The following is a 22,553-nucleotide window of genomic DNA, read 5'->3' on the forward strand; positions in this document are numbered from 1 at the left end:
AATTGCTATAATCGTATTTTGAACAGAACCACTTTGATTAAATAAATATTAAGTATCCTTTAAAAGAAAATGCAGACCAAAATAGATGGGAATAGAACCATAACAAATAATTCCGATATTGTTCTAGTGGCCCTCCGATCCCATACAGATTTTGACGTTTCTCTCAACAAGACTGGGCAGCAGTCGATTCCAGTCTTCTCTGTTGAAGGCGCGCCTTGTAAACTGAAGACCGCAGTAAGGTAATCACAGGGAGTATGGGCGATAAATTTCAGGATTTTACGCCAAATTTATGGCAACACAGCTGAGATTTCTGTAGGACTTTCGCCACCAGTGAAACCTCCGATGGCTGAGAAGTAAGTTTAACACAATCAGTCGTCCGTTTTCGTTTTACATTTCAAGTTTTAGTGGGTTGTTTGTCCGTGGTGAAGTTCGTATCGCTAGGGGGTGATAGCCTAGCGAGGGCATTTTCGTGTACTATAATAAATACGCCTATCCGAGAACTTACGATGCTATCAAGGTATATTTTCCCTTGGCTGGTTGCTTTTATTAGGATCACAACGGATATGACTGTCTGATCAATCTGGATCGAAGTCAATGAAGTGTTTTTAGTCATACACGTCTCGATGGGGGAGGTGAACAATCGACCGACGAAATTATAAAACTGTAATGTATGAAGGAGCATTGTTTATAATATATTGTTTATTTTGGAATCCATATTTTACGGAGCATTTCTTAGAACTTTACCCTCTTTTTTTTAAAGAAATCGAATTCGGTTTTATTCCTCGGATAGATCGATTCTTCCAATCTTGTCCACTAGAGTGTGAATTGTTGTTAACGTACTCAATTGAAGACACAAAACGCAATTAGCACTGTTTTGGAATATTTTACAAGAACTTTCCATTACTTCTAGCGAGTGTCGATCGAATCAAATCCTTTTATTGCTGAAATTAGGCTTATTTTACTATATATATGATGGCGTAAATAAAAATAAATGATGCTCAGCTAATTAGACGTTTAGTCCACTCGTTCTATAGTTTACTAGGTACGCGAAAATATTAAGTTTTCTTAATCGGTTTTGTTCATAACGTGAGCGAGATCAAATTCGGCTTCTTTTAGCTCACTAATCCGGCTTTTGACTCGTAAAGTTATCTAGGTCTCTGCACAAATTGTTGTTTCGGAAGTACCTGTGAGTTTATTTGTTCAGGGACAATTAATTAAGCTTACATTTTGTATTTTACCTCCTAACGACCTGTCACGATATGTAACTACTAACTCAATTGCGGTTCAGGTGAAGACTTTTCAACTTGTATGAATCGAATGTACCGCTAATTTAAGTTATGTTGTTGTGTTTATAGTTTGTCTATCTTATAAATTATCCATCAGTGGGACGTCAGGTTTTTAATTTTCAATGAAAAACAGGTAATAAAATGTTCAAATCTTATTCTCAAGTTCATAACACAACAAAGGAAGCTGCGGTGGTCATCTGCTTTTGAAGACAGGAAAACGATTCCTGTTTTTAATTGCTAGTTTGGTTGAACTGGATAATTGTAACTGTGTGAGAACTTTGAATAAACCCTGAGCCTTAAGCTAGTTCAAACTTGATTCCCACTGATATTGTGTTAATTGAATTGTTTTAGTGTTTTTCAACGTAATTGCGCGCAATTTCAATTGCTGCATTTTATTTTAATATGAATTGTTCTTGTTAATGTTTTAGTGCTAACTTAATGTAATGGATGAACTTTCATCTATCTGTTGTTCAGAGTTCTACCTGTATGTTCAGGATATTGTATGCTCAATTATATTTAATCCTTAATTCTCCATTTATCTGTAGATTATACCCTCTCTTCAGCTACCGGTAAAAAAGCATGTTTTTTTTTAAAGACTTTTTGATGCATTTTTTTGGCACATGAGACTGGTGTGATGTTATTATCCTTAGTTTGTTATCTGCTACCATCATTGATGAATATATTTAACACGTTCAGACAATGATATTGATTTGGAACATAAAAGTGAGTTTATTAATAAATTCCTCCCAAATTCACTTTTCTTGAGAGGGCTTTTATTGGAACAGACTTCTGAGAAGATGATCATCAATAAATAAAACTTGAAAGATTTCTTTCGTAGGAAGCACATCAAAGTTCAAGATCAAATGTAATGTTCTTTAACTTAACCCTTAAACTTATGTTTCACACTTATATTTATGCTAGATTTCTATGGGAGGGAATTTCAGTTATGACAACTGATATTCCAATTTTGTAAAAGGATAAAAAAAAGGTTAAAATAAAACAGAAAACTTCTGCTTTATGTTTAGCTGATAGTCTGATGGACTAACTGGAGTGAGGCTTGGAGAACTTAAATCTGTAACATAATCTAAATGTGGCATAAAAAGATCAAAATTGGTCTTTAAGACTTTTTTCTCTCAAAGCCAAGCAGATTTTATTATTTATTGGCATCTTCAGGGTTATTAAGCCACCAGCATAATTTGTGAGATTGCTCTTTCCAGAAGAGAAAACTACATCACCTAATATAGCTATTAATAATAAATATTGTAATTTAAAAGTTCAAAGTTGCCTGGGCTTTTGGTTTCAAAAAAAATGAATAGTTTGTTCTTCTCCTTTGGCTTTGTGTACTTTTTCTAACTCGTCTTTAGTTAATAATTATGTCAAATGCTAGAAGTGCCATATAGCATAAAAGCTGATAAGTTAATAAAGATGGTGAATTTTAAGCTCGGTAATGAAATGTGATGAAATGAAATGTGAAATGTGGATAGAGCGCCCGCCCGGTGTTCGGGAGGTCATGGGTTCGATTCCTTTCGGGGACTCAGAATTTTTCTTTGTCCCACGCTCGTGTCATGTTGATTAATTCACCTTCAGCATAAAAGCTGTACCAATATACATTCAAAAGGAGCATTTTAAAGCTTGCACGTGTACATATGCTTTTGTGCAACTTCTAAGACAAATATTATTTAATCAATTTTCAACAAAGGCAAGTATTAAAAAACTGGTTTGTATTGCAAAAACAAAAAGAAAATATAAATTTATGTATTGCTAAGTAAGTGCAGTTCTAAGAGACTTGTAAGCATTAGTTATGAAATTTTATAATTTAATTTTTTAATTAAATTAATTTGATCTACAAATCATTTTAAATTTTCCTTTTTAGGGTAGACTGGGTTGAGATAATTGAGCCCCGGACCGGGGAACCCATGTATGCTAATCTCAAAAGTGGCCAGTGTTTATGGGAACCTCCAGTTGGTGTCCGAGTGTGAGTGAATTTTGCTTTGAACTTGCAATGTATTGATAAAATAATGTATTAGGATTCACCATTAATCCTGTGGAAATTAATACTGTACAATGAAATTATTGACCAGGGATATACAGATCACACTCTACTCCTTGAGGTCTTAAGCAGACTTTTTGGTATTGGTGAGAGTTGAGACTAATTTTAAGATTTACAGTTCGAGTACTCCAACCAAGGTCACCTGACAAAATTTTCCACAAATTTAATGCAGTAAAATCGTGGAATTTAACAATTAGTGACTGTTTTCCAACAAATTACCCTTGTAATCAAGCTGTACATTTCAAAGGCAACAGATTTGTAGTCATTTTGGATAATTTGTTGGAAAACTATAAATTGTTTACCTCCACAATTTTTATTCATTAAATTTGTAGAAAATTTTGTTGGGTGGCCTTCATTTAAGTAGTCGTACTGTAAACAGACCTAACCCTCGTGTCTTAAGACCACCTTGTTAATTAACACCCACCTTCTGCTGTCGCCATAGTTTACTTTGTTGTTAAACACACAGCTGTTACGTACTTGTGGCCAGAAACTTGATACAATCTTTGTTACAAATGTATTTTAATTATTTATATACCGGATAAATGTTTTGAATCACATTTTTCTCAAGTTATTTTAAAAGTTGTAACAACTTTATTTGTAAAAATTGCAGTAAGAAGGCTAATGACAGCCAGTGGTGGGAATTGTACGACCAGAAAACACGCCGTTACTATTACTACTGTGCTGGGACGCAGACTACAGTTTGGCGTAAACCAAAAGATTCAGAGATCATCCCTCTTGCCAGACTACAGGTAGGCTGAACCCAACCATCCCAGATTGTCAGGGAGTCTCCCGGATACAGAGGGAGTCTCGCAGTCTCCAGTATGGGTCACCATATCTCCCAGATTGGAAGGAAAGCACTTATTTTGGCTGTTTTTTTGGGACTGTTTTAATATGTTATTCTTGGTTTTCATGTGACGTAGTCATATTCCAAAATTAGAAATTATCCTTCCTTCTGAGGTTTTAGTTTCATCAGATAAAAGGCCCTGTAGGAACGTGACGTTTGGCAATGTTTTAGCTCGACAGAGTTCTTCTTTCTGTAACAGAGCATTCCAAGCTTTTGCATTGCGTGACATGAAAATGGCGGCCAGAAAAGACTGTCGCGTAGGTCAAAAGACGAGTTATCGCTTTAGTTTTTGTTAAATAAACGGTGCTTGCACTAGAAGAAGCATTTATTTCAATGTGTCGGAGCACTAGAGTAAAAATGTTCGTTTCAATAGCAAAAGTCAAGGACGGATGTTTTTGTTATTTTACGGTCGCCATGTTTGTGCCCCTCCAAAGAGCACAAACGTGCCGTCTCCATACAAAGCTCTATAAATTTGGATGACACGCTTCTGCGAATAACGGGCGAATGAACAACAGCAGAAACCTGATTCTTGGCGAGGTTGTTTATATAGCAATCATCTATCATATCCTAGATTCTTGAATTTATTTATTGAATGGTTACGATTTTTAGTTTTGATCACATGACTGGTGAAAACCAAGAATTCATGAACATTTGATGCTTTTTTTGGCTGAATCAACAACAGTTTTTGGGGGTCGAAAAGGTAAAATTGGTGATCTCCCAGATTTCGACTTTTTTTAGGTTTACTTGGCATTTCTTTGAGCCAGGTTTACTCTTTTTGACAACGGACTTCATTCGGTTACCAGTTATTAACCTATTTGTAAGTTTTCTATTTAGCTAACAGAATCCAATTTAAGATGATTGCTTATACATTTGAAGGCTTGGGGCAAACATTGGAAAGTTCTTGACTAACTGTTGGGAAAGGTTCATTGTGAGAAAAAAACACTGCACAAACAGCATCAACAACAGCAACAAAAATTTAACTCTCAACAAAAAGAAACAAGGGACAGATAATTATTTAACATACATTGGGGAAATTAATTGTAATTTGAATTAATAAATTTAACTATCGTCCATCAAAACTCTTTTAAAATAGGTACAAAAATTTTAATTTAATATGATCTTGTGTTGTGAATTGAACCAAATACTCTTTCACCAGGGAATTGACTTGCAAATTCTTCAGACTATATTCCAGATATTTCCTACAAGTACTGATTAGAGAATTTGATATCACTGTTATCAGTCCAAAATTCATTAATCTGATGGCCACTGGTTCAATTTGTAATTTGAGTACCTGGCTAATGCTGACTTACGCATTGATGTTATGGCGCAATAAGAATCTCACTAAGGCAGATTGGAGGGTTAAGGGCAGCAGCGTAGCAATTTACTGATTTCCATCTTGTTCAATGAAGACACTGAAAGCAAGGGAAAAGCGCAGAGCTGCCAAAGCCAAAGAATTGGAGAGGAGGGAAGGTTCATCTAGACGTGAAGGTTCTGACAGAAGGAAAAGGGATGGAAGTCTTAGAAAAGATGGTGCAAGTAACCATGGTGATGGTTCATTACTGAGAAGAGAAAGCAGTGGGAGAAAGGATGGAGTGACAAGAGAAGGTTCATCGTCACGGCGGCATGGGAGCAGAGAAAAGAGAGAAAGAACAAGCTCAAGAGAACATAGGAGACATGGTGCTGAGGCTACTGCACAGGTGTGTTGTGCTAAAATTTAGAGTACAGATTGATTGCAAAATAATGTATTAAAGTTCTATAATGTTACGTGGTGTGAACATAATGTTATAGTTTGCTGTAATGTAGGGTGAAATGGAGCCCAGAAATAATTGTCATGGCTATTGGAGACATATCAAATTTATTACGCACAGAAGAGTAATTCTTAATTAATAAATACTACTTTTTTCTTCAATATTGTATGAAATTACATTATGCATGGTGATTCTCTTACAAGGTCCCCAATTATTGCTGTTATTAGAATAAGCAATTGTTTCTCAGTTTTCTTGTTTTCTTTTGTCTAATGCATTCCTTCAGTCCTTGGGTTATTACTTAGGGTGGGGGGCTGGTTGATATGCAATGAGCCAAATATGTTTCATCCAGGAAATGTTTTTAGTTGCTTCAGCTGCAAAATTTACATAAGATCCAGCCAGCCACTGTTCTAAGAGGACTGGATAAAGACTTAGTTATAACTAAAGGTCTTTGATAGTTTATGATTTAATTTGCTGAATTATGTTCAGTAACATTTATTTTGATTACCATTAGCCAAGCCGTGCTAATGAAACTACCCTGGAGGATGCTGCGCCAGTAGAAAATGGAACAGAGAGTAAGCCTGCTGACGACAATACAACTGAGGCTGTTGACGGAGTTTCTCAGGAAGCCGGCGAAGATGCAGCATGTGCTGCTGAGAATGACTTAGATAAGCGTAAGTCACCAGAACTTCCAATACCAGAGCTTCCAGACATGCAGGACATACCCTTACCTGATGATGAAGACAAAAAAGAGATTGGAACAGATGATGAGGGACAGTCCACACCATCAGGGACTTTATCACGACATGGCAATCCAGATGAGTAAGTGGCGTAGGGAAAACATCTTCAGTTAACTGTGATTTAAATGGAGAAGAAGGCTATAATAGGGTTGAAACATCAATTTTGTTTTGACATCTCAACTTGCAGTCGGGTGTTTGAGTGTGTCAGTGGGGAAGAATGATGACGTTGATGTATTAAAATGTCAGCTCCTTGCTTGGTAAACTATAACAATATGGATAAGAAATGAACTTCATCTTGACATTAATTGATATTTTAGTCTGCTGCACATATTGCAAGCAAGAATGATCTACCCTCTTATTCTCAAGGAGTGTTACCATCCTGCAATGGTGTTAATAATTTTAATTTTTAAAACTTCTGTAGATTGCTGTGTCCCGCTACTTGAGATCACCTTAATGCCTTCCTTAATAATAAATTATTTATGGTTGTTACATGTAAGTACCTGTATACTGTACCCTACTATGAAATTTTAGGCCCAATCCTGCCCTTAACTTCAACCCAATTGCATTTGAAATCACACACCTTCAGTGTAGTCTGTGTACAGCTGCCCTGCCAGGTTACTTGAGTCTGATGTTGGCAACAGATCTCAACCAAGTGAATAATATTAAATTGCAATAATTATTCTTGGTAGTGATAAATTATAAATTGTAATTACAATTTTTTTTTTCTTTCATGAAATCATAATTTGTTAGACAAGTTGTTAGTTGATAATAAATTATAACATGGTTAGCTCCATGAGCGGGTAAGTTGAACCAAATCCCGCAATGTGATTGGGTACCGAAACAGGCAAGATGGCACTTTCATGTCTGCCCAGGATTACTGGCTGTGTCCTGCAAGAAAATAGACAAAGTGTTCTTTTTCCATATAGTAAATCTTTTATGACCAAGCTTGTTCAGTCAAGATGGCTCAATATTGGCCTCGTTCTTCTTCGATGTGCTTGTTTATGGATCAAGACTCTGTCTCGGTCCATAAACACGCAAAAAAAGAACTAGACCAATATCCAGCCATCTTGACGTCATGCTTGGTCAATAACGCATATATATTGACCTCGATTTTTAAATGCACTTAGCACCTGTGAGGACCACCTCAGTCCATCAGGGACCATCGAGAGAGCAAGACAAGCAGTGGAAAGTGCATCCAGGTGCATTTTAGCCAACAGAGCTGCAGCGCAGAAGAGAGAAGATGACTCTGTTTTCGTTGAGAGTGGAAAATCGATTGCCACTAACAAACAAGGTACATGTATAACCGGAGTAAGGTGTTGCTATGTTTGAGAAATGTCTTATGATGCATTTGATCTGAAACGTTACTAACAGTCTACTCATAGCTAATTGAGGGGTTGCATGGAAAAAGACCCTAAGTGACTTCTGACAGACTGCGAGATTCTCCTAGCAAATTGCTTTCTGCTTCCTTCTCCGAAAACAGGAGAATTTGACATGAGATCAAGACTCACTCTATGCACCCCTTCAATTAATAAAACAGTTTAGGTCTCTTGTTTAGATGTAGCTCGCTTGGAATAGCTTTGCTAATTGCAGGCTATTAAGGACTATGATCTAAATTTCAAAAATAAAGTCATTGTTGTAGGAAAAAGAGGGGGAAAAGGGAGAGATGTCAGTGTGGTGTCTAACACTGGGTGTGTTTTCAAATTTGAATTTTACACACAAGCAATAGACAAGCCCACAATGCTACGGGGTTAAGTGTTGGCGGAGTAACTATAATTGTTAAGCTTTTGACATTTTTCATGGACAAACTTTAACCCTTTTCAGTCACAGGCTTATCTTTTTAAATTCTTCATACCTTTACGAAAGAAAAATTACCAGGTTTTGAACACTTTGCAATTTCTCTGACGTCCACAGGACTCCAAGATAGTCTGGACGACTCTCTGAGTATAAAACTGAGAGCAGGAGGCATGCCAGCCACTACAGCAAGGCTAGTGGAGGCATGTGCTCCACCCTCCCTTAATGAGAGCCAACTGAGTATTCGATCACTCAGGCATCATCGGCAAGTGAGCGACAGTGTACTCAAGGACCTGAGACGTGACGACGACGAAGATGATGATGACGATGACGAAGCGCAGGAGACAAAGTCAGTGGGAACACCAAGTACTTTGCCACGGCTTAGTCGACCATCTTCTACTGCTTCACCAGCTACAGGACCATCTAAACACAGTACCTTGGTAAGCTTATCGGTATCCATTTGAATTCCCCTTTCAAAATGAAGGGGTGCATAGGAAAAAGTCCTTAATGACTCTTGATGTAATATTAAATTCTCCTGTTTTCGTAGAAGGAAGCGGAAAGCAGTTTGCTAAGAGAATCTCGCAGTCTATCAGATGTCACTTAGGGTCTTTTTTCATGCAACCATTCAAATATTGATTAAAATGATTGAGGTAAAATAACAGGATTTCCAATCGTGTAAACGACTTTTGCTCTCACCCAACATATTTCTTTAGTTTGCCATGCGTGACTATTAATCAAAGACTGTGAACAAGACGTTGTTTCAACTCAAAAAATTACATGACAAGCCAATTTATTACGTGAAGAGGAATATAATTGCATAACAAACCCAAAGATTCTCTATGTTGGGTAATACAACAGCTTTATAACTACATTTGACAAAAAAATTGGTTTCATGTCTATGATTTGTTTCCAGATAGGTTAACCAGGTTTATATTTTCATAGAGCGGTTTTCAACTCAGTGACGCAAAACCAAAACCAAAACCAAAACCAAAATAATCACTCTAGCCAGTCACAAAGGACACAGAAAATCCAGTGAACCAACCAAAACTTAAAGCAAACACATATACAGGCCGATGCAAAGCGCGGGAAAACGTGTGCGATCGGTTTACAATGTAGTTTTGATTCGTTGACAAAGAGGCGCGAGTTTTAAGGCCTCGTCCATTCCACACTATGCCGGAGGAATTTGAAAACGGAGATTTCACTCGGAAAACGCATCAAATGTTTTCCCTTCGCACTGCGCCGGAAGAATTAGAAAAAGCAACAAACACCGGTCATTTTGGATTTGTTTTTGAGAAAACTCGGTGAGGGAAATCACGTGATTATTGTCACGCCATCGTTTACGAAATGCTCCATGTAAAATGTTTTGAAATTTCCGTCCACAGTAAAACGCCGAGGCCGGTGTTTTCAGATTCCTCCGATTTGAAGAGCGTTTTCGAAAAGCTCCGTTTTCATGACGGATTAGTGTGGACGGTAGGACTAACCGTAGAAATAAAGCTGCCTTTTTAAATTTCTCTGGCGCAGTGAGGACGGGTTCTCTGTCAGTCGTGTAGCGTGCAAATGTAAAACCAATTGAAAGTAAATGCGAATTACTCTCGACAGGCAGGTGAAAACTGCTCCGAGACTCCCTGCGTTAACTTGTTAGTAGAATTACTTCTCCAAATTAATAACCAATAGTCGTGCTCTATTTGCAGGAACGTTCACATTCCATCCCTGGTTCCAAGCCTCCGTTGATACGAGCTCTTGGTGCATATGAAGAGTATTTTAGTCATCACAAGAAAGGTGTCTTTAGACGGAAAAGAATTTCTTTAGCAAGCATGCTGTCCTGGTCAAAGGTATGTTGATCTTCATACAAGCAATACAACAACTAGTGTGTCAGTGGTATTTGTGTAAAAGTTGTCATTCTGTTACTGACACACGACATTTTGAGTTATTTCGTAGTCCCAGTCGCCGTCCACAATATGCCGGAAAAATTTGAAAACGGCGTTTTCACTCTAAAAACGCATCTAATGTTTTCCGTCCACCCTCCACCCGAGAAATTTAAAAACGCAACGATCAGGTTCACTGGTCATTTTGGATTTGTGTTTGAGGAAAACTCGGGTACCCAGCGAAATCTCATGATTATCGTCAACTCATCGTTTTCAAAAAGCTGCTTTTAAAGCTCTGTTTTCAAAATGTTTTCCGTCCACACTAACAGCGTTTTCAAATTCCTTCGGTTTGAAGAGCGTTTTCGAAAAGCTCCGTTTTGTGACAGATTAGTGTGGACGGTAGACCTAACCGTAGAAATAAAGCTGCGTTTTCAAATTTCTCCGGCGTAGAGTGGACGAGGCCTCAGTACTCGGTTGACAACATGCTTTTGAGGTTCATAACGATGACGAACGCAAAACAATCCACTTCTGCATTTTATGACCTCGAAGTTGCATTGTTTAGAGAAGAAATGTGCCAAGCTTTTGTGAGAACGTTATATAATGGGAAATGGTTAATCAAAGTACGAGTCGAGAAACTAGGTTGAACTGAAACGATTATTAAATTCCCGATGCTTATGCGGCGTACAAAGATGTGAAGCTTGAGATGAAATTGGAAGCTTGTGAGGTATGAGGGGATCTGGGGACGAGTCGTGGCTATTGATCCCACACTTTTTTCGGAATGATCTGGTCGCGGTTACAGAAAAACGAAAAAAAAAGAAAAGAAAAAAAAAAACTGATCTGAGGTGGTGATGAATTTGATGCTATATGTTCGATGAAAGCTCAAGGAATTCGGTACCGCACGATTTCCAGCAATTCTTGTCTGGGAAAATTCTTCCTAAAAGTCGCAGGATGTTTTTTTTTCTTTTTTTTTTGCGTTTTTTTGTAGTTATCTCCCTTCAATTCATGTTTGCTTCTACAACGAAGAATTCGAAGGGAGCAAAATCGTCATCACGTGATTACCTGACAACGGCGCGGGAAACGGCCTAAAAATATCAATTTCAAGGGGCCTCTGTGATCTACAAGAATTCGATTGAAAATCAAAAACAAAAAATGAACCAAAGTGGACATTGTAATCACCAATGAAAATGTGCTATTCTTTTGATTGACAGGTGCCAATCAAGAAGCCCCTAATCCTGATACAGGACAGGCAATTGAAGAAGGATGCCATCGATATTTTTAAACTCATTCTTGGTTACATGGGCGACCGAACTATCAAAGGCAGGTCTCCTGAAAAGTTGGCTTTGGAACTTACTACCAAGGGCTGGAACACGCCAGTTCTGAGAGACGAGATTTATCTACAGCTGTGCAAACAGACCACGGATAATTTTAGACCGTAAGTAATGTATTAAAAGTACGAGAAAAGGGATGTGTCGCTCCTCTTTCGCCATAAGGTTGGATAATATAAATTTAAGGTGACGATGTTAGTGAGCGAGCTCAAGGATTACATGAAAGCTTTTCTGTACATATCATACGGTAGGGTTCGTACAGGTCATGGAAAACCTGGAAAATCGTGGAATTTGTTATTTCAATCTCCAGGCGTGGAAAGTCCTGGAATTTAAGTGAAGGTCATGGAAAGTCATGGAAAAGCGATATGCTTGGCAAAAAGATATTTTAAAAATTGAAAAAAATAACAGGCGAGTCAGAAACAGGCTTTAATTTCAGTAGAAATATACACAAGCAGACATTTTATGCATTATAATGCTCGAAAATATGTTAAATAAATGATTGTTTTGATACTGTTGTGAGAACAACTGCTTAACTTTGGTCACTGAAACTCAGAAAGGTCATGGTAAAGGTCATGGAAAGTCGTGGAATTTTAAAAGTTTCAAAGAGTAGGAACCCTGTACCGGCATACTCTTTTCAGTAGTTTGTGGAGGGGTGGTAACCTCACGGTTAGTGCACTCGACTCCGGACCTAGCGGTCCGGGTTCGAGTCCTGGCCGGGGGCATTGTGTTGTGTACTTGAATAAGACACTTTACTCTCACAGTGCCTCTCTCCACCTAGGTGTATAAATGGGTACCGGCGAATTTAATGCTGGGAGTAACCCTGCGATGGACTAGCATCCCTTATAAATACTCCTAGTGGCTTCATGCTACGGCCCTGACCTGATGGGCCACTTGGCTCGTATGCAGACTTAACCTTACCTTAGACTGATTTCAGTGAACAGAAACGTTTGACTTGAAACATTTGATCACTTTCAGAGAGAGTTTACGATGTGGTTGGGAGCTCATGGCTATCTGCCTCGCTCTGTTTCCTCCCTCGACTAAGTTCTACTCGTACTTGGATGGTTATATCAACAAACACTTCCAAGATGCTGATTGGAAGGAGGTAAGTCGCCTTCTCACAGAAATTGTTGCCTTATTAACTGTACGGACAGCCAGTGCTGTTTGCCTGTAGTATTTTTTATACTGTTCTCTGCTTGAACTTTCAACCCTAAAGATGCCGTCGACAAGCTAAATTCGGTTAACCTGCGGCGCTTTCCATTTGACCCAAACTTCTGAACTGATTTGAATTTCCCGAAATTTCCTGTGGCGAATGGAACAGCATTTTCCTTGAATTTCCGGAAAAGAGGGCAACCTCGCGAGGAATACCCAAAATTTCGAAAATTTCCGTTCCGCAACAGGTCCATTTAAAACTATGATTATTATATTAAGAGTATTTCTAGTGAAAAAAAATGTTGAAATATCTAATAAGTGAGAGTTTCTGGATGTGGAATGGGCATTTAAGTATTTTATTTATTTTAAATTGTGATTAATTCTAGATTCCCGTGACTCAATATGCCCGACATTGTTCTGTGAGACTCAAGAGAATCTCTAGAACTGGTGCTAAGAGAGGTCTGAGAAAACCCAGTATTGAGGAAATTCAACAGGCTAAAGTAAGTAGCTTGGCAGATATGAAGAAGCGAAGATATTTTCTGGGTTTTTGATCTGTTCCAAACAAGGATGAAAATGTTCTTAGTCACATTACCTAGGTCTACTTTTCCTTGACCTTACGCACGTTGTAATTGGTCAATTTAAGTATTCTAGAGCAAGGTTCGTTTCCCAAGAGCTTGGATTGAGATGTTTTCCTTTCTCCTGGTCGAGAAATATCAAACAACCAATTAAACTCAATTTCTTGGTCCCTTAAAGAGCTCAGTCACGGCATTTTAAATTCTTTTGGCCACTTACGAAATTATCTTTTAATAATAGGAAACCTGAAAATAGTAGTTTACTTAAATAGAAAAACACCAAAGAGATGATAATAAACCATAAAGGAACAAAGATGGTTAAGGATGGACGAGATTAACACGGATTATAAACGACGAACTTGAAAAATATAGGGTAAGCTTTTCAAGATATGCAAGCAGTGACGTAGCTTCTTTAATGTAAGATTGCGAGTCTCCTCGTTTTCCCCGACTACTGATGCCCTGCGTGCTTCGTGTTTACAGTTGAATACTTCCGCATCTACATTATGGGCTATCAATTCGATTGATAAGAGGTAAGAATTTAATAACCCTGTGCGTTTCTACCCCAGTCGTCTGTTTTTCACCCGTCCATGTTTGGTGCTACTCTGGATGACATCATGGAGGCACAAGCCAAGCGATTCCCTTCACTTAAGCTGCCGTGGATTTTACCCACTCTTGCCGAGTCCGTGCTGCAACACCAAGGCGCCTCAACAGAAGGTATCTTCAGGTAAGAAAATAAAAACACAGCCAGATCATGGTCGGTATTTTATGAAACCTGCAGCAAAAGACTGTGATCCTTGAAAGAGAGCTTATCAATCCTTCAAAGTTGTTGTCACGCAAGGAGCGTTGCGTGACTTCCCCAAGGAACGTTGCGTGACTTACCTCAAGGAACGTGGGGCGTTCACAAGTAAACGCCATTCCACTCCATTCCAAATTTGCTTCGTGAGTATTTTTCTTCCAATGTTTTTTCCATCATCCTTCTCTGTACATTTCTTGGCCTTGCTTCAATAGTTTTCTTGTTGTCCAAATGAACGTAACGGGTAATACGGCATTTATCATCACCGTGCGCAAGTCCATACTATCCTTCCTTCAGTGATCGTTCCTGACAACGTACTTCCTAGCTAGCGGTGAAAGGCACTGAATTGGAAGCCAGATCGTACTGATCAGTCGTTTAATAAGTGGGTTAATCTCGCAGTGGATCTCGAATTTGCGTTAATTTTTGCCATTAAGCAGATGCGCTTCGTGTATTTAGTTTTGAATAAACCAACACAAGAATTCATTTTCCTTTTTGTCACTTTTTTCTGTTTATTCCAGGGTCCCCGGGGATATCGACGAAGTGAACTCTCAAAAGGTCAAACTGGACAGATGGGAAGTTCCCACGGGTATCACGGACCCCCATGTACCAGCATCACTACTCAAGCTTTGGTTCAGGGAACTTCACGAACCTCTCATACCGGAACAATACTAATATCCTTTTGAAAGAAAAAAAAAAGACTCCGGGAGATTATAGATGGCTAGATCAAGAAGGAGGCGTTCTTCGGGCCCACAGTATAATTGTTATTAGTATCACCCAACTAGTGGACTAATGCAAATCCTGCATTTTGATTGGCTACGTTACTAGGGGACTATTAGTAATAGTCATCGAGTAGCGAAATTGGCGCCATCGAGCGTGACGCTTTCTTTCGTTTTATTCCCAAATAAATATTTCTTCAACTTGCATTTGCTGACTTTATTATTACCTTTTCTGTCCGACTAGTTGGGTGATACAAAAACAATTAGACCCTTCGCCCTCAAGGGCCACGGGTCAATAGCCCATTCGGCTTCGCCTCATGGGGTATTGACCCGTAGCCCTTGCGGACTACGGGTCTAATTGTTAATTATCATTCAACTACTCCACCATGGAAGATCAAGAGAACACACAAAATATAGGGACAGTTTACGGGCCGTATTATTTTCAAACTCTGGAGTAAAGTCCATTTACATGTGTTAGGATACTATTCCTGCGCAACGGTAGAAATGTATTCTAATTTAGTGCCTGTACAAAGCCTTGTTTCCTTGACTCTTTCCTACTGAAAAATGTGTCAACAACTGTGACGATCCTACAGTTGCCGTGGCACTTGCGATGGCTCTTCCTGAAGTCAACAGACTTGTACTTTCGTATCTTATTAGGTTTTTACAGGTATGGAAATCGCTTGTGTGAACTTCACGCGCTCAGCTCACGTCTGAGACTAGACACCAAAAATTCTGTGCTGTTGACGTCACCCCTGCAGGGTTCCGAGCAGTGTCTGTGATTGGCTGTTTTTCGGTTTTGAATTTTCGCACGCTTTTATCGACCAATCAGAGGGCACTGTAGAGCTACGTCATCAGTATGGGATTTTTCGGAGGTTCTCGGGCGTGTCTTCAGCGCGGAAAGATTTTCGCGCGCCCAGACAGAACTCTGTTTCACGTGATTATATGAACGTTAAGGGCAAGATAGCGCCATCTTGCATAATTTTAGTTCAGCTTTTGTTGTAACGTTTATCGTTCAACGTTTATCGTTTTTGTTGTTTGCAGATATTTTCCCTTCCCGACATGTGCGCTGTGACAAAAATGGATGTGAATAACTTGTCGATGGTGTGGGCGCCCAATTGCCTTCGCTGTCCCTCAGATGATCCTAAGGAAATCTTTGAGAACACGCGGAGAGAAATGACTTTTATGAGAACTCTGTTACGAAGCCTGGATACATCGTTTATGGAAGGCGTTCGCTGACAAACAAACGTGTTAGCGACCACTTCAACAACAACAGTAACGATAAGAACGAACCGTAATTCTGAAAAGAACGATTTCAATTCAGTGAGAGAGGAGTAACCTCTATTTTCAGGCTGGTTAAGCGAAGTTACTTGCTTCTGCCGGATCGAATGCAAGTAATTACGGAACATTATTGACACCAACTTTGCATTCCTTTCGGTGCGTCGAGACGGTTTTATCGTGACGTTTGTGAGGTTCCTGTTGTTGTTCGGGAAAGGGCTGGGGCAATAGCAGAAATGCCTGCGATAAAAGGTGAACGAAACATTGTACATATGAATAAAGCTCCAGATGTTGTAGAAATTGTGGTGGCTGGTTGATAAGGGAGTTTACAGGGTGTCTTTGCTCAGTATGCGCGAACTAATTTAGCCTGCGATTAGACGTTCTTTTTTCCGGCGGCGAACGGGAAAGGAGTGTGTTTTTTTTTTCGAAATTCTGACAAAAATCTAAGCTTAGTTCATCGACTTAGTTGACCAACTTAGTAGGCAATTGCAAAAAAAAAAAAATCATTTCGGTTCTCGGCTAAAAATAATAAAAACTGTATTTGTACACAAAAAAAAAACACTGCCAAGCCAAATGTTATAGTTCTCTTTGCATTTGTACTGGTCAACTACTGCGGGCCAGGTCATTAACTTGAACTCTTCATGTCAACCGAGCTTTAAGCCATCTATACTGACAAGTTAGTGCGATGACGGTAAACCGTACGCTCACATGGCGAGAGGACTGAAATGGGCCTGCGTAATCAGTGGCGAATCTAGGGGAACAGCCCCCCCCCCCTCCCCCCTGTTTTGGGTAAAAAAAAAAGAGAAAAATCGCAGAAGGAAGCGGGCAGGGCAAGCAAAAAAAACTCCCCCCCCCCCCGCCCCCCTCCTTTAGCTCAAGGTCTGGATCCGCCAATGGTAATCTCTACTCAGAGGTTATAACTACCTAGTGTCAGTACAGAACATGAAATGAAGCTTCAGTGTTAGTAGGGACAGCTCCTTCGCTGACTATCCAGGTCTATCAACTAGTTTGGTAGATAATAAAAATGTGTAATAAAGCTGTTTGAAAGTATTGATACAGACGCAATATCTAAGTTTACCTGCGATTAATATTCCCTTGCGGTAATTATAAAATTTGTCTATAAGATGTCACAGGCAAAATCATAACGATATAAATAGCGTTTATTTAAGGTTACCGTATACCTTCAGGGGTGTCTCGCGTCCAAGCGATGCAGCGCGTCCGGTTTAAGCTGTAGATACCTAAGCGCCTATATCAAATTAAAGCTTATAGAGCTGGCTATCAAACCAACCAAAACTTTTGAAATAAAATGAATTGCCAATTTTTCCACGGCCACTAAATGCAAGCGTCGTAATCACTATTTGGAAGCTACAAATCAAAGCGAATTTTGTTTTTCGCCAATTTATATTTTTCCTCGGTTTCAGGACAAAAAGCGCTAAAAAAGCGTGTCTGCGTTTTTCCATATTCAATTGTAGTAAAAAGTTACAGAACATTTTCGAAATAGGATTTAAAAAATGTGGAGTGATCGTACAAAAATCGCTCTCGGAGAAAAAATATTTCGAAATAAACAATTCGCAGACACGTTTTTGTTTTTTATATGTTAATCTAGCTACTGTCCAAATTTGAGGGCAAACAAACAAATTCCGTTTGAGTTGTAACTCTGTAAAGTGTCTGCTTCAAGCGAAAAAATTTATCCGAGAAAACAGCGCTAAGAAAAATATCTTGCTTCGCAAACAAACCCCGCCCACAAACGCCTTCAACTGGGTTCTCAGATCACTGAGCCAATCAGCGCTTGGAAAATTTACTACCAATTAACTCGCGGTGAAATTTACGCGTGAATCTGCAAAAAAACCTTGCCGTTTCGCAATGCGCTCAAGGCGGAGAGAGAATTTTTCTGCAGCTGGGTTTTTCTTGAAGCTGGTTTGGCAAAATGGGGAAGACGAAAAAGGATACGAACGCTAGAGTAGCTGGGCGACGAGAACAAACAAAAGAAAGCGCGGCAGAGCAAATGTGCATGGATAATATTCCAGTGGATCTCGATGAGTTAGACGATTCATCGGTATCGATCTCAACAAAAGAGTCACTGTAAACATCGCTGTTATCGCTGTCGAGTTCCCAAATTTTGCACAACCTTTCTCTTCTCTTGACTCGATCTTTTTGCCCGCTTGATACGTCCGTCGCTTCACCCGCGAGGCCAACTTTCGCTTCTTCACTCATTGATGTATTTTCATTCATTCTTCGCTTTTTCGAACTGGTAAACGGAGTTTTCCGTGGTCCATGTTTACTTATAACTTAACAGAATTGCATCTAATACGAAAAATGCTTGGATTAACAATGCTGATTAACTGAGTAGCCAGCCAATTCGTGGTATCCATATCGGTAATACTCCCGCGAAAGGTAGTCTCGGTTGATTGCATACACGTTATAGGGCTGTCAATCAAGAGGGAACTTTTACTTCCGGCCATAACGTAAAACATCCATTTCTCCGCCAATATTAGGTTTTTTTCAATTTTGTTTTCAGAAATTAGAGATTACTCTTCGACCATTAGTTTGAACCAAAAATCCAAATTTGAAGAAAATTGCCGATCTGAAGGTATACTGTAACCTTAAGCGAGATAAAAAGTAACAAGCTGTAGCTAACGAAGCGAAAAAGGGTATCATGCAAATAAGATCGCAGTTGTGAACTCAAACTATACGCAAGCTATAAAGTTAGCCTCTTCGATTCTGACTGTTACGAAACGATTAAAAAGCGTGCTAAAGACCCTTGCGGAAATTTGAAGTCTTGTTTTAAAATTTCTCGGCAACATTTCTGATATTTCTCATAAGAATTATATTTCGACTCCCGTGCGCTACTCAATTTCATTGTTTATGAACCAATCAGATGCGAGTAGATATCTTGTTCGTGTGTCCAGAATATACAGAATAGATCATTCGGCCTGGGTTAAATTTAAAGCTCAACATTTAATTCGACATCTGCTGTGTAAATCCGTCGGCATCTTCAGTGAATGTTGGACATCGGTAATTACACTTGCTCAAAATACAGGGTCTTTTTATGGCTGGCCCTCTCGCGCGTGGTTAGCAAGGAAGTGAAATGGAACTTTGTGCTCATCTCGCCATAGCTTCTTCACACGCTTAACCATGAAATTGTCCCTTTAAGACAAGACCAAAAACTAAACTCCGTCACGTTGGCCACTTAATCTACAAACTGACTGGTTTTTACGTATGATATAATATCACAACTATTGAAAACTACTTACAACTCTTAATAACTCTTTCATGAAAATCAATGATCGTACAGTTACAGATTGCTCAGTGAGCTGACAATCAAATGCAATGCTATAATAGGTTAATAAATTTAACAGTCAAAGCTTGTGATTTATTTGCTAGTGCTTCCATAACATCTCAATTTTCCCAGAGTGTGATAGCCTCTCTGGCCGCCCGAACCATTGTCTCCAAACCTCAGCTGCATGACGGGAAGGTGGGATTTGTCTGTCAACAAACCGCTGTCCTCGCGCAACACATAATCATTCACATCGCAGTTGCATCCATATGCGATGTTTGCGCACGTGCCAGTTACTCCGCATGCGCACTTGTAAGGATAAGTGGAGTTACTTCCTCCCCAGTACGTCATCTGATCTCCATCACGTGAAACCCACCAGCCATACTTGAGACGGAAGATCATTGACCCAAAGCATTCGTACTTGATAAACTGCTCGCAGTGGGCGGATATGGTCGTTAGGTTTCCCAGCTGGAGATGATTTGCCCCAATGTAGTGGATATCACGCTTGTAACATCCTGCAGGCCAGCATCCTTGCACCAGCGTTCTGTCTTCGCTGTCGTGACTGATGACTGTCACGCCAACGTTGTTCTTGTCTGTCATGTCACAGTCAACAGTGAAAGCTATCACGCCTCCTTCTCCATCAGGATCGATGACGTAAGATCCACTTGGAGTGTTGGGATCGCGCAACTTAATCTCGCTACAGCTTTTATTTTCTGCAAAGAAATGTTGAAATGTCCAAGTTAGGTTTGGTGTTTACCGGCTGGCTCAGAATTCCCGCTTCCCGTGTCGACTTTGGGCAAAATTATTGTTTGTTAATGCGTTTTGAACCGTTTTGCGCCATTTTCCACATTAGTTCTGGAACCTCCCCCTACCTCTTTGTATACCGTTCTACTCTACTAAGTTCCCTGACTTTTAGGACTTCTCTCTAACAAGCACCATTTTCACCTCTTATAAGATTATAAAAAAAACACATAGTTTGAGGTCGCTACATCCTTTGAGCTGTAACCCGAAAGCTCCCCCCCCCCCCCCTCACCCCCTGCTTCCCTCCCCACAAAAAGTTTTTTTTTTATGGGTAGGCTCTCTTACATCTATTTTTAAGCTTCCATGCTTTTTTTTTTTATCTTACAATCACCCCGTTCATTCAACACACACACACCCAAGACACTGCAATTAGCCTTCCTGGGGCTTTATAAATTCAGTCTTTTATTGTTGCTATATATATAAAAAACTAAAATAATAAAATAAAATAGTAAAAACAAATATGTGTAAACTTATACCTCCATGTTCACAGTTTGTTCCACAGAATCCCAGCTTACAGTGACAGCGATAGGAGTTCAACTCACATTCAGGAACACACTCAGCACCGTTCTTGCAAGGACTGCTTTCACATGGAGACAGAAAATACTAAACAAAGTGAACATTAGTCATAATATACAACTTTTCAGGGCCTGTATTGATAAGAAAGCAGACAAATTGTAGGCCTGGTACAAAAATCGTACCCATGGGCTGTTATGATGGAAGGTAGCATTAGGGTAAAACGTTTTAGTCTAACTGAAGAGAGTATAAAATAAATACGTTTGTCACCTACCCATGGGCTGTAATGATGGAAGGTAGCATTAGAGTGAAACCTTTTAGTTTCTCTGTACTTGTCAGTGGCCAACAACTCACACAGATAAAGACCTTTCGAGTCAGGATACGCCGCCATGTTGAACGAATAACACTTTGGTTCAGCAACACAAAGAAAAGTGCAATCAAACTGATCTTCCACCATGGACGATGTTATTTTCTCTGCCCATAGGTAATGGAAAGGATTAGGCTTAAAATCGCCAGCGGAAAAGTCGCCTGCTGGATTTCGATAAAGGGCACTGTTTTACATAGTGTACATCATCATTAACTGGGAGGACAGAAACAACAGTAATGGCAAGAGTATCATGGTGCGGGGCTGCTGACAACAATGTGTTTTTTGAAAGGTGAGACAGCTCTCCTTTAATTTAAAATATATATGAATATGGCAGCTGTGATGAATGAATGAATAATTGATTGCACGGTCTAATTAGGGGGCTGGTTCAGTGCCGGGCTAATTTTCCTTAGTAAAACTTATGCTTTTTTTACTTATTCGTACGATGTAAATTCCTGAGAACTGAATTATGTCGCTTTATATTCAACGTAGAAAAGAACACCTTTTTTTTTTATTAAGGATATTGTTGCACCCTAAGCAGCTTACATACCTAACCTTCAAACAACCACATTACTGAGAAAGGCCGGAAATAAGAAATTAACGAAGTCGATAACAAAAACAAGAGGAATATAGCTTACTATTGCCTGGGGTGTTTTGGACACATTTCGATTTTATCTTGTCCGTGTGAATTTTGGACCTTTCTCTTCTTCGGTTTTTTTTTTTTTTCCTTTTCTTTTCTTTTTTTTTTGGTCTCAATAATGGTTTGTGAGCTCAATAGTGTTCTTATAATAACGAAAACAATTGATTTATGCATCCCATATTTCCTTTATACTTGGTTAAAGCGTTAACAATTTATGAATTCCTCCTCTTTTTTAATAGAAGTTCATCACTTTTGCCGTAATAAACTAGAAAAAACAAAACAAATGGAATCTCTCCTGTTCTAGTGATGTCTGTTATTTGGCGATGATGTGTAGAACTCAAGGTAAATTGATATGTCCATGCGGAATTACGAAAATAATTAATAATTAATAATTAATAATTTTGCAAATTATTCTCATCTTTACTGTTGGTATGACTTTTATGTAAAGACGAGTAATCTACTTGAGTTTGTGTCTTCAGCCAGAACAGCCAACGTTAATGATAGCTAATTACACGGTCACTGGTAATTAAACGTGCTACTGTGCTAATACTATCTCTTAAAAAATTAATAAGTTTCAAGAGGAATTGTGAAATATTAAGAGCAGAGTAAGTTTACTTTAGGGACATGCAGACCACTTGAAAAGTGATGGGGGTGGAAGGGAAGAAACAAAAAATTCGTGCCAGGAAAGGTGACTGAAAAAAAAAATGGTGCAAAGGAGAAGTGGAGAACAAAAATTCCTGCAAAGTGAATAACACTCTCGGGCTTACAAACTGTACTTGTTCAATACAGTCGATGGACAGCTTTTAT

At 39.1% G+C, this 22,553-nt stretch overlaps 2 protein-coding genes across 2 annotated transcripts; one reads left to right on the top strand and one right to left on the bottom strand.

Moving 5' to 3' along the window:
* Window positions 1–195: 195 nt before the first annotated feature.
* Window positions 196–16,451, top strand: LOC110051032 (uncharacterized). The gene is made up of 15 exons (XM_089277508.1): window positions 196–353; window positions 3,160–3,261; window positions 3,947–4,085; window positions 5,590–5,877; window positions 6,440–6,747; window positions 7,793–7,956; window positions 8,577–8,896; window positions 10,148–10,288; window positions 11,530–11,753; window positions 12,622–12,748; window positions 13,182–13,295; window positions 13,934–14,091; window positions 14,679–14,831; window positions 15,435–15,543; window positions 15,918–16,451. Exons 1-15 carry the CDS (start codon window positions 343–345, stop codon window positions 16,110–16,112), a joined length of 2,553 nt encoding a protein of 850 aa, XP_089133634.1. The 5' UTR covers window positions 196–342; the 3' UTR covers window positions 16,113–16,451.
* Window positions 16,452–19,089: 2,638 nt separating this feature from the next.
* Window positions 19,090–22,450, bottom strand: LOC149098048 (contactin-associated protein 1-like). The gene is made up of 3 exons (XM_089277427.1): window positions 21,017–22,450; window positions 20,706–20,832; window positions 19,090–20,141 (listed from the first exon to the last, which is right to left on the bottom strand). Exons 1-3 carry the CDS (start codon window positions 21,197–21,199, stop codon window positions 19,525–19,527), a joined length of 927 nt encoding a protein of 308 aa, XP_089133553.1. The 5' UTR covers window positions 21,200–22,450; the 3' UTR covers window positions 19,090–19,524.
* Window positions 22,451–22,553: the final 103 nt, after the last annotated feature.

Source organism: Orbicella faveolata, unplaced genomic scaffold (genome assembly GCF_042242905.1).
Source record: "Orbicella faveolata isolate gen_17 unplaced genomic scaffold, um_ofav_v1 contig_46, whole genome shotgun sequence".
Taxonomy (NCBI): Eukaryota; Metazoa; Cnidaria; class Anthozoa; order Scleractinia; family Merulinidae; genus Orbicella; species Orbicella faveolata.

What these genes read in the sequence shown, in the direction of transcription:
- LOC110051032 (XM_089277508.1), top strand. An exon ending in AGGAAATTCAACAGGCTAAA is followed by an intron (nt 13,296 to 13,933) that starts GTAAGTAGCTTG and finishes TTTCTACCCCAG; the next exon opens with TCGTCTGTTTTTCACCCGTC. An exon ending in CTCATACCGGAACAATACTA is followed by an intron (nt 14,832 to 15,434) that starts ATATCCTTTTGA and finishes ACTCTTTCCTAC; the next exon opens with TGAAAAATGTGTCAACAACT.
- LOC149098048 (XM_089277427.1), bottom strand. Translation starts at nt 21,199, where the DNA reads ATGGTGGAAGATCAGTTTGATTGCACTTTTCTTTGTGTTGCTGAACCA. An exon ending in TCCATCATTACAGCCCATGG is followed by an intron (nt 20,833 to 21,016) that starts GTAGGTGACAAA and finishes CACTTTGTTTAG; the next exon opens with TATTTTCTGTCTCCATGTGA. An exon ending in AACAAACTGTGAACATGGAG is followed by an intron (nt 20,142 to 20,705) that starts GTATAAGTTTAC and finishes ATTTCTTTGCAG; the next exon opens with AAAATAAAAGCTGTAGCGAG.